This window comes from Solanum lycopersicum, chromosome 1, assembly GCF_036512215.1.
Source record: "Solanum lycopersicum chromosome 1, SLM_r2.1".
Lineage (NCBI taxonomy): Eukaryota > Viridiplantae > Streptophyta > Magnoliopsida > Solanales > Solanaceae > Solanum > Solanum lycopersicum.
In genome coordinates, this window is record NC_090800.1 from 69044483 (window position 1) to 69057075 (window position 12593).

At 25.6% G+C, this 12593-nt stretch overlaps 1 protein-coding gene across 1 annotated transcript; it reads right to left on the reverse strand.

The window, feature by feature from the left end:
- Positions 1–3350: 3350 nt before the first annotated feature.
- On the reverse strand, positions 3351–5719 carry ERF6 (ethylene response factor). Its single transcript, NM_001279196.2, is given in 2 exon segments — positions 3351–4122; positions 5465–5719. Coding segments are annotated over 2 exon segments (765 nt in total). The 5' UTR covers positions 5676–5719; the 3' UTR covers positions 3351–3568.
- Between the last annotated feature and the right edge of the window lie 6874 nt (positions 5720–12593).

Consider the following 12593-nt stretch of genomic DNA (forward strand, 5'->3'; position numbering starts at 1 on the left):
AGTCGTACGAATTTCCTATCGAGTTATCTAATAGATTATGTAATCAAATTCCTATTTACTCCACCCTATTGCTATCAAATTTCCCTACACCTTGATGAGTTTAATTTCCTCCAAATCTGAACAAGATTGGAAAAATTCTAGTACCACGAAAAAGTTTTTCCGAGCTCGATTTTCTCCCATTTACATTTTTATAACGACAAAAACCAATCTTTATAGTCCAATTAATCGGCATTTCTCACTTTTCCTTTTAACAAAATTTATATGTTTTATAGAATTTTTAAAAATATATTATTAAATCACAAAAATACTATGATATGATTTTAGAAAGTATTATAACAATAAAGATAGATGCTGACAATACAAAGGTAGAATAAATATTTGGAACGTTAATTAAGCAAGAAAGGGAAGAATGATTATTTCTTAAAATTGAGGATAGTTTAAATTTTGAAGTAAAATTAAGTGTAAATAAATTCAAACCCTTTTAATATAATAGATGTGAGTGTCCAATTTTCGTGTCTTTTTTCCCCTCATTCCAAAATTATCAATAAAATGGAAAAATTATTGGTTTATTCAAGTTATTAAATTTTAATATTTTAAGTTATCATCCTGAAAGTAATTTTACTTTTTGTATGATAAATAAATTGTCTATTTTAAATTATTAGATGTTAGATTTGTATATGTATATTTAATTTGATTATAAATAATAGATATTTAAAATAATTTCTCTCTATAAAATAATTTGATATTAAAACTACATTTGACACTTTTTCTTTTTCATAATTTGATTAAAAAAGCATTTTTCAAATGAATTAGTTAAATATAAATTGTTCTTACAAAAAATATTTTTTAAAAAACTATTTTAAAAAGTATTTATAAAAAAATAAGCAGTTTTTAGAAGTAATGTTAAACAGACTTTTATAATCAACTCTCTTTAGAAGAAAAAAAAACCTTTTATACATGTTTTCTTACTCTTGAACACCTCCTTCGCTCTTTCTAACAACGTCCTTAAATAATATAGCAAGTCACATTTCATTTTTAATTGTTTCAGTTATACTTTTTAACTGATGATTCAAAGAAGTATAGAATTCATCATAAAATATAGCAGGGTAGTTGCTTTTCTTGTGTCTATTACAATTATCAGTTCAAGGATAGATTATAAATAAACTTTAATAAGTTGTTAAGAGTAATAACATTGGTATTGAAAAAAAGTCGAGGGTAAAAACTGGAGTTTATATGTAGCTTTTTCTACTTTCTTGTAATATTTTTAATGGTTTTGACAAAGAAGTGGGACATGATATTTAATTAAGATATGCTGAACTTATATAAATGTTTTTTTGTCATTGTTAGAATAAATTAATGCTTTTAAAAAAATGCTCAAATTCATTTTCAAACCATTACAAGATTCCAACTCCTAATTCCATAATAGATGTTTTCTTAAGAAGTTCAATGAACTTACGTGGACAAGGACAATATTTTAATTTGTTTCTAATTTTTTTCTCACACTTTTTTCTTCAAAGCTTTATTACTTAAAATGGACAGAACAATTATATATATATAAGTTACTTTGTTGAGAAAATGACATAAATAGTCCCTCAATTATAGGTCTAAAACGGTCCCTAAATTTTATACTTAATGAATTCAGTCCTTCTTCAATTAATTAAAAATTTGTTAATTTAATTTTTTAACTATACACTTATCGATTTTATTCTCTTAACTATAAATTTAAAAATTTTAATCCTTTAAATATTTAAAAACTTATTAAGTTTGATCTTTGTCCGTTTTTAAATATAAATAGCTTAGGTTTTTATATTAACAGAATCTACGCCTCGAGAAACTAAATCATTTAGCAACTTTTTCTGGTGGTTCTATCTCCGTTACTTTTTCTTCAAATTAACCTTATGCGAAGAAGCTTAACCTCAACGATTTAAAATAAAATTTATGAATAAAGAAAATATGAGTCATAATTTTATTCAACAGAGCATAAAATGAAGCATATTATTATTACTAATGACTTGAATATGTTAAACTTTATTATAAAAAGAAAAAAATTAATATCCGTTAAATCCAAAGTTTGTACTCCAACGATTTCATTGAACTAGATTTGTTTAAATTTTTCAGAAATGATAATTTATAAAATGATAGATTTTATTTTTTAGAATATTTTTTTAAATAGATCAATTTTATTATTCAATTCCTTTTATTTTACATAAAGAAATTAGAGTAAATTACATAAAATTCGGACTGATTAGCATAATGCATGATGAGTTTCTCGAACAAAACTATCAAAGTTTAGGATGGTGCGTACTAAAAACCAAAGATATTTGTATTTTAAAAAATGGACAAAAATCAAACTATTGTGAATATTTAAAAAATTAAAATCGGTAAACTTATAGTTAAGAAATTAAAATTGATAAGTGTATAGTTAACAGATCATTTTTAGATCTACTCATATAGTTAAGGGACTATTTATGTCATTTACTCTTACTGTCTTTATTTTAATTTATGCACTCATCAATTTAATATAATTTTTTCATATTATAAATTTTTAATTATTTTAATTTATATTATATTTATATAATTTTTAAATAATATATATTATTTCCTTTGTACAATTTATATAACAGCAATAAAATTTCAAGAACTAACCAAAAATCATATTTGAAATAGTTCAAATTGTTAACTATTACAATTTTTATATTAGTTTTTGTATTATTTTCAAATAATATATGTTACTTTTTATCATTCAATTTTAGATAATAAAACTTTGAAAGTTAATTGTTTTTTTCTCTCAAATATTTTAAATTATTAATTTATAATTTTTTTTGTATATTTTTCAATTTAATCGTAAGACTTATAAAAATATAAACAAACTAAAACAAAAATATATAAAATTTCCATAAATACCATCGACTAGAGATTTGAGCTTCTAGACTCTTCTATCTAGTAGTACCCTCTATCTTGTTCATTTTTATTTGTCATATTGCGTTTTTTGAAAATGAACTCACTAATTTTTAAAATTAAATTATATTACAATAATTCAATATTTTATGCAAAAACTTTAAATGTTCAAAAATGATACATAAAATACTATAAATTAAAATTTTTTGCAGATCAATATGATAAAAAAAAATACATTACAAAATGTTAGTCAATTTTTTTATTGCTATAATAAAGAAAAGGAAAGTATGACAATTAAGAAAGAACAAAGATAATATTAAAACAAAGTACTCCATAAAAGAAAGTATGACAATTAAGAATGAACAAAGATAATATTAAAACAAAGTACTCCATATATATATATATATATATATATATATATATATATATAGTTAAAATACATGCACCAAACATTATAAGGTAAATCCAAGATTTAGAAAAGCATAAACAACAGCACAAGACAACAAACACTAATACTATTACAATTGCATGCTAAGGCACGCAACTTATTATTATTATCATCATATGTACTCTCTAATCTCTATTACTACTATTACTACTACTACACCCAAAAGCTAATTAATAAACTACTCAGCCATAAAATACTCCCGAAATAACACTTTGATCATGTTCAGTAGAACTGATGATGAGTTGAAGCAAAGTCCTCCATCAGAAAAACATTAAGAGGATCAGAATCGACGATCCCTGAAAATTGATCAGATGGCTCCAATTCCAGGAACGATTCCAAATTGGAAATCTGTTCCTTCAGTTCATAATCTTCACTAACTATGGGCATTTCCATGGGGTAGTAGGGAGTTTGGCTCTGATACTGGACATCATATCCAAAGTTCATCAAAGGAGAGTTGTCAGAACTCTCAAGGAGTAGTGCTGGTGGTGTATCAGCAGCAGCGACAGTGCTAGTGCACTGTCGCTTAGCTGGTGGTGATGGGGCTGGAAAGTTGAGTTTAGCCTTATCACCACGAATGCGCTTAGCAGCCTCATCATAGGCTCTAGCAGCATCTTCTGCTGTGTTGAATGTACCAAGCCAAACGCGTACACCCTTCTGTGGATCGCGAATCTCAGCAGCCCATTTTCCCCATGGCCTCTGTCTTATTCCTCTGTACTTGTTCTTCCTTGGCCTTGGTCCACTACTCTTCTCCTTCTCAACCTTCACAGTCTTATTACCTGTATAGCAAATACAAAATTTATTAATTATAGATTTATAAATAATTGATGGCTTTTGTTCCTCACATTATTTCTACGATACCAACAACTTTTAGTGGTGATTTAATACTTTAGTTGAAAAATAATTAAAGCAAAGTCTGTCATATTAAATATAATGAATTAAGTGGCCCACACAATTAATTGTACACGTAAAAAAAAAAAAAGACTAGTCACTTAATTCTTGATAAAATAATTTTGTTGTCTAATTTTCTGTTTAAAAAATGATTTTCCTTCATCAAGGATCGATTTGGTTAATTGAAACTAAAATGGATTAAATAAAAATGACCAAAGAATAGTTTTCAAACATAATATTAATGAAGAAACAATTAGCTAAGGAAAGAGGGTGCTTTCTTTTGGCACAGAAGACAGATAAATTTTGCTTCCATCAAATATTACTTCATAATAATTGATTTTCATTTTTTTTTTCAATTATGATAAGTTTGAGCATGATAATTGATTCGAAAACGACAAAAACAAAATACAGCATATAAGTAAGTAAATTAGTTTATGGAGAACACATGTGCAAATAGATAAACGCAATTGACAGATACTAGTCGCTGCAATAAATTTATTTTATTTTTCCCAAAAAAGAATTGAGAGTAATTGAATATATATCCTGATGGCTGATGCAATAAAAAAGATTAAAAATGAGTATATACGTACGTGTAGATAGCTACAAATAATAAAAAGCCACAAAATTTGATGGTATGTTCTATAAAAATCATAGGTCACTTTAATTCGCAGACTGTCCCGGCCTATAATTGCATTTATTCCCTCTTTATCACAATTTTTTTTATCACCTCCTGACATTATTAACTGTTCACACTGATTTTAAACGTTTTGAAAAAAATTATATTTTTCAAATAACTAATAATTTTGAAAATAAGTAACTAAAAAAATTAAGCAAGGATGGCCAAAATGACCAAAATATGTTACAAAGAACAAAAAGTAAAATTTTGATTTTAAGGCGAGTAAAAATAAATTGAACAAATATTTATTTCTAGCTCTTATGAGTAAAAATTAAAATCCAAATAAAATCTCTGGTAAAAAAAAAGACTTTTTGGTACCTGACAGTGAGTTCTATTGAAAAAAAAAATTCAAACGGATTTCAAAAAATATTTTCAATCGTAAAAAGAAAAAGAAAATTACATTACTTGGTGCATTTTTATACATAAATTTTAAGATAGTTATGTACAAATTCACTTTAAAATTAGATATTAAATAATTTTATCAAACACAGAAAGAAGCTAAAAATAAATCATTAGATACATACATTACAAGCACAGATATATCTCTATGTTACCTTTTTTGCCGGAATCTGATTTATTAGGCTTATCGACGGAGTGAGTCACCGGCGACAGAGCGGAATCAGGTTTTCCGACGGTTGAGGATGAGGAAGAAGAGGACCAGTAGTCGGAGATAGGGTCCAGCTCAGCCCAGAGGTCACGAGCAGAAAGTTTCCGGTAGAAGCTTCCGGCGGGATCATAATCGGAGATTATGGCACCTCCACACATCTTTTCTAACTCTTTTTTTTTTCTTTTTGTTTTCTGAGTGAAAGTAATTGAAAGAGACGATATATTTGTGCTTGGGGTGAGTGCTAATTTATAGAAAAGGATATTTGCAGTTTAGTCCTGTAGTGATTAATTACTTTTAATATTGCACCTCTTAGATAATTAATCTAGCATATACAACCTGAAACTTCTCGAAATGTTCATTTATGGTAACTTTTCATAAAAACTCACGCGATTTTGACAATTGTTAATCCGTAAAAGCACATTGGAACTAGTGATTCCGTTACGAATATGTAGTTTTATACTTCCTCAGTTACTATTTACTTTTACTTATTCATATGCTCTTCTCCGTTACTATTTAGAGAAAAATGTTTGTAGTATTTTTTTTTAGTTGAAATTGTTATTACGTTGTTAAATTTTGTAGAGGTTCTTTTATCCTGCATTATTTAAAAGAGTATTTTATAAGTATATATGTGTGCTTACATAGACACATTGTTATTTATTGTTATGCAATATTTTTAATATCCACATGAACATATATATACTTTTAAAATACACTATTAAAAAGTTAAAAAATAAAAAAGTTTTTTCTAAAGTTTGATATCGTTACTATTTATTTATTCATCTTTGATGTAATATATTATTTTCAAAGAATAATTAATATAGTGAATTTATCATTCAATTTATAAAAACCGATAAATATTTATGAGTTTATTTTGAATTAGGTATATTTTAAGAATATAAGTATTACTTATTCAGATTTAAAAGTTAACTTTGAATTAGTTTAAGAATACTCAGAAAATAATTTAAAAGATAAAAATAAAAAAAAAATATCAACTTATATCAATTTTTTAAAATAAGTATATATTATCTAAGTGATTCACTCGTTCTAAAACTTGATGTAATAATAAAGCATCTCAATAGGCGCTCATACCGATTTTACGTATGCACCAATTTTGAACTCTATAGCTCATAAGACAATGTATATGCTAGTAGTGGTAGTAACCAATCAAGTTCATGAATTGAAGCTAGTTTTGGCTATCTATTTTGAATTCTTTCTTAAAAAGATACTAATTTGATTATAGATTTTGAATAAAATTTTAAAAATTTATTTTAAATATTTTTCAAGTTTTAAGAAATTATCTTGATCAGTTTTTAAATTTTGACTTTCATTTATGATATTTAATTTTTTTCTCAAATATAATCTTTTTAAAATTATTTCTCAAGTTCTAATTTCAAAACATATGACAAAATAAAACATTAGAGGTAAAGACCGAATACACATCCAACAACTTTAATTTATCCCCATTTTAAATATTTGCACTATATGTTAACCTTATTCCATTTTTTATGTACTATTTAAACATAAATTATTATAATTTTATTTATACTCTTTAATTACAGTGTACACTTTAAAAGGTAACATTAGTTTGTTAATATTTAAATAAAAAATCGATGCACATCAATCAGTTGTTTATTTCTCAATCAATTTATTTGCTAATTCAAGAAAAAAGTTTTAAAAAATTTTCCCCATAGTTTCTGCATATTCTTATGGAAAAAACAATCGATGGAAGTACATGAATTTTGTTTTTATAAATAAAATTGATAAACCAACGGAACTAGTCGCATTTTAGTATTTTTATTAATAATGTATCGAATTTTGTTTTTCTTTTTACCTATATGGAAGATAAGTCATTTTTATCCATAGTGTGAGTTAAGTTAAGATTTAAAAGAAATGAATATTTGACTTAAATTCAGAAGACCGAGTATATAACATACAAAAAAATAGAATACATTAACGTCATTTACTCAACAATTTATATTTAATAGTATTTTTCGTGCTTAGACGATAGTACATGAAAAATAAAATTAAAAGATTAAAATGAAAATGGAATAAGGTTGCTAGACTGGACTGTCAAAATAAAAATTGAAAGCAAAGTCTATTTGAACTAGTTTATTTTAAGTGTTTTTAAATATTTTAGTATGTTCGATGGATTTATAAAAAAGTATTTATGACCATTTAATTTTTAAGGTAAAATAAAAAAAAGTAAGCTAAATTATAACTTAAAAATTCTCATTTATGACTTTTAATTTATAAGTTAAACCAATTCTAAAATGTGTTGTGTATATATATATATATATATATATATATATTATTTCAGGATCAAATTAAAAGTTGATGAATAACCAAAGGAAAAGTTATAAAATTCTATAAGAGGAATGAACGATTAACTAATCGGTAAAGACAAAAATGTATAGTAACATATGATCTGACGGTAAAGAAAGGGCCACCTATTGGAGGGTGAGATCATCGAGGTAGCAATTGAAATGATTTCAAAAATCCAAACACTGAACAAACTCTAGAACTCAAAAGAAAAGGCTACTGTACATCCTTATTTATAGTAGAGTGTAGGTAGATTTGGGTATAGCAGGACTTGATTTGCGATTATTAGGTTAAAAGTTTAATGTTTTTCACTCACTTTTAATTTGAAGTTGATAAAAGTTTGAAGGTTAATAAAATTAACATGTCGAATTTTAAAAGACGTGAATAAAAATTAAAGAGTTACAATTTTTATGAAAAGTTACAATTTCAATGAAGAATTGTGATCATTTTGAAAGATTGTGATTTTTCAAAGGTTTGTAATCTTTCTGATAAAATACAATGAGAATATTTTCACACTATCCTTTGTTTTTATAAATCGAGGATTTTCATCTCATTTTAGTTGAACTATTTTTTTGGACTTGTACTATATATTAGTACTAAATCTAGTATTTAAATATATTTTACTATGGTTAAGTGCTTAGTTGACACCGAAGTTTTAGATATCGATATATCAGTTAATAAGATCGTTGTATCCTAAGAGAATATATTTCATTAACCTGAGATATTTGAAGTGAATAATTTCCTTAAAATTTAATTTTCTAATTTTGAAAATATTCTTTAAACTTTTTTATATTCTACCAAATTCTTCAAAATTTTATTCTAAGTATCTTATAATTACAAAATAAATAACACAACATAGTCAAGTTTATATTATTAACTAAAACCTTTTTATAACAATCTCGTTTATTTTAAAAAAACTGTTATGGCAATGTTGATGTTTACCATGAAATTGGTACATTTGAATTTGTTATCATCCCCCCCAAAAAAGTGTTATATCAATGTCATTCTTTGTTATAGCGCACTAAAATTCATTAGTTGATTGAAACTTACAACTCTTGTATTTTAAAACTATAAAATTTGAGATTACAATTTTTGAATATAGTATCTTACAACAGGAAGTTAAAGATTTTTTTCTTAAATAGCTAAAATTTTTTAATTTAACTTCTACGTAAACATTCAATCAAAGTTAAATTGGTTAACTCTCGATAAATGAAAAGTGTCTTTCGATAAATGAAAAGTGTCACTCAAAATAAGACGAATGAACTATTACTTTACCTTATCTCAATTTAGAACATTTTTGTTCAATTTCAACCCACTTAAATGACATTTTTGCCTCTCTTTCGTTTAATAAAAAACATCTATCAAATTTCACCAAAGGCATCTATTTTGGTTCTTCTCTTTTATCTTACTTATATATAAAAAAAAAAAGAGTTTTTTTCCCCCTCATATTACTTTACCTTGTCTCCATTAACAACCACTAGCTATATGCATTTGGCGTGGGGGCCAACTAAAGTCACAAGTTTGTCCATATTGATGGTACAAGTTCAGTTGCAGTAACAACTCGTAACGTAACGTATCTCTTATATATATATGGATTCTATATAAAAAGTAGGTCTCGTTCACAATTTTATCATTTGTTTTATACAAGAAAAAAAAGCCAAATTTTAACAATAAACTCCAAATGAAAAATTGTTGTATTTGAAACTAAACTGAAACGGTCGAGGGTTTTAGGGAATACTCAACACTTGTTGTTTATTGTTAATTACACTTGGACTCAACTTTGATTATTTTACATGCATGCGTGCTTCATCATAAGATTTAAGGTCATTACTAATTAACTAATTAATAAATATTTGATTTATGTTTCAATACGAACTAATTATTCCCATAATGTGATATTAATTAGCCAAAATGTTCAACATTATATTGGTATAGTAGAGAGAAAGTTTTATGATTTTTTCTACTAAAAAGATAATTTTATGATGATTTTAGTGAAGAGATGATTTTAGAGAAGAGAGAGAGAGTCGGTAACTTTCCTGAGCTCCCACCTTTGTTTTCTTGATGACTTAAATTTACAATTTTAAAGTTAGAAGCCTGCGGAGCGATTCTCGCTACATAAAAATGATTTTTAGCGGTAATTAATTAGCAATTACCGCTAAATATATATTTTTAACAGTAATTAACACTTTTTGTATATGTCCCTAAAAGCGTTAGCAATATTGGATCTAATGATAGTTAATTGATGTCGATAAAGACTTCAAGATTCTTTATTAAATGTGTCTATTTATTATCGCTAAAATAGTGTTTTTTTTAGTGTCCCTCTTGTCTAAAACCTGTTACTCAAGATATTTTTAAAAGAAAAAAATTATTTTCAATTTAAAATATTTACATAACTTAGCTAAAGCATGCGCTATGCAAGTGTATAAAGTTATTTTATCTTGAGTTGGGTTTAAGTGTGAACTTAATGAAAGAGTTCTCTTCATAAAACTTTTTTCTAAATTATATAAAACAAGAAAAAAAAACTGTACTTTTATAATGAAAATTCTCGGGTTAAATTTCTTTATACAAAAAAAAAGAAGATAAATCAAACAAAGTTAATTTAAATTTCCATTGGTTAATTTTTCCTATTTTCTCATTAAAAAAATTAACTAAGTTCCCTAATTTTATCATCAAAAAAGTTAAAAGTTTCACCAAGAGAAATTAATAAAAGATGTTAACTCAAGTAAAAAAAATTACTGCAAAATTAGGAAAAAAAGACAAACTTCTACTATGAAAAAAATTGAAAACTATTACTTTTTTTAAACAATTAAAAAAAGAAGGTAAATAAAATTGAATTAATTTCACTTTTCATTGGTCACGTTTTCCTAAATCTTTTATGAGGAAAACAAAAAATTAATTCAACTTTCCAAATTCTGTAATAAGAAAATTTAAACTTCCATAAGGAAAAACTTGATAAATTTTTTAAGCTCCAGTTAAATTGTTTATTAAAAATATCAGAAAAATGTTAAACTGCTACGATGAAAACTTGAGTTAACTTATTTTAATTCCAAAAAAGAAAATTTTAAATTAAAAACGATAACTTAACTTTACATAGGTCAACTTTTCCTTATTTCTTTTCATTACAAAAATACTTAACTCAAGTTTCCTAATTTTGTGCTAAGAAAAGTTAAATATTCACAAGGAAAAACTTAATTGAAATTGTTGAAGTCAAGATTAATATTTTATTACAAGATTGGCAGGAGACTCAAAGATTGTGCCATTTTTCGCCTTTAGTGGGTGCTTGTTGCACTTTCACCAGAGTCAAACAACAACATCCCCATTTTTTAATTTTCCTTTCTTTGATAGAGGGTATAAAAATAATGTTAAATAAAATATATTAGTAATGTTTACATTAACAATATTTGTATTATTTATGCCATTAGTTATATATAGATTATTTTTATGCATTATTTAGTTTGCTGCATAGAAAAAATAGCATGCATTGCATAAAAATAATAATTTACAAAGATATATACCCTCCACTATTATGATAAAAAAAATATAAAAAAGGTTTTGAGGAACAATTGAATTTTTAATCATGCTAATGAATGCATTAAAATCATTGCATTGCTAATACCTAAAAATCCATGATATTATCAATACACACCTTAATACACAATAGAATGTATAACATTAGTTATACATAGATTGAAAAAGAGTACCAAACAAGGTGCTAGTAATACACAAGAGTAATGCATGCATTATTTTTCCTAATACACTCTACCAAACGACTTCTCGATCATAGTCTCTTGCTTAGTATTAGTGTCCCCTTCTTGTTGTTGTTTTCCTTTTGTTATATATGTTGTCATAGTGCTTTTTGTTCCTTGCACCTTTGACCAACCATACAACATGTGGGTTCCCAATCATAATAGATCATGATCTGGTTGATACATTCACCATTTGAACAATCTATATATGTATACTTTCATAGACTTAGGCAGTGGCCTAGTTAGTTATTTCCATATCAATGAAAATTTTGACATAAGAGATCCTCTCAAACGTAGATATACATGTTGCATCAACATATAAAGGTTTACAAGACGATTGATTTGGCAATTGCTATAGTCTGTACTAGTTAATTTCTTTTTGAAATCAAATGTTCTTCAACTAATTAAACCACTGATATACATTTGGCTTTGACACAAAGTTCAATTGACTAGCAATGGATCCAATTGATTGATTTCTCAGACATAGTATTGAACTCTCAGAGATTTATCGTCTTCTCCTTCTTTCGCCTACCTCTCTTCCTCATTTTCCGAGGGGTGCAGGATAGTAATTTTAAAAAAAATGTACATACTCAAATTTTCAGTCAATATAACACTTAAAAAAAATACAATATATGGATGTTATATTAATATGATGATATAATATAACTAAAATATCAAGAAAAATAAATTTAAAAATTAATCCACAAATTAAATCACCACATACGAAAAAATCACTACAAAAATAAATGAAGTCCTAATTTTTTTTGTTTTCTCTAATTGTGCAAAAGTATTATTGTTACCTTGTTCTGATCCTACGATGCAAAATAATACCTAAAAATATTACACATAAAATAAAAACAAATTTTGTAAATGAAACTTAACCAAGCTTATGAGATAATCTAATTAATTTATAATAGATATATTTGTAAATTATGTATATCTGACAACGAAGTTCTATTGATTTGTCAATTGTGAAGCACCATAATTTTTAAAAAAAATATCTTTTGTCAA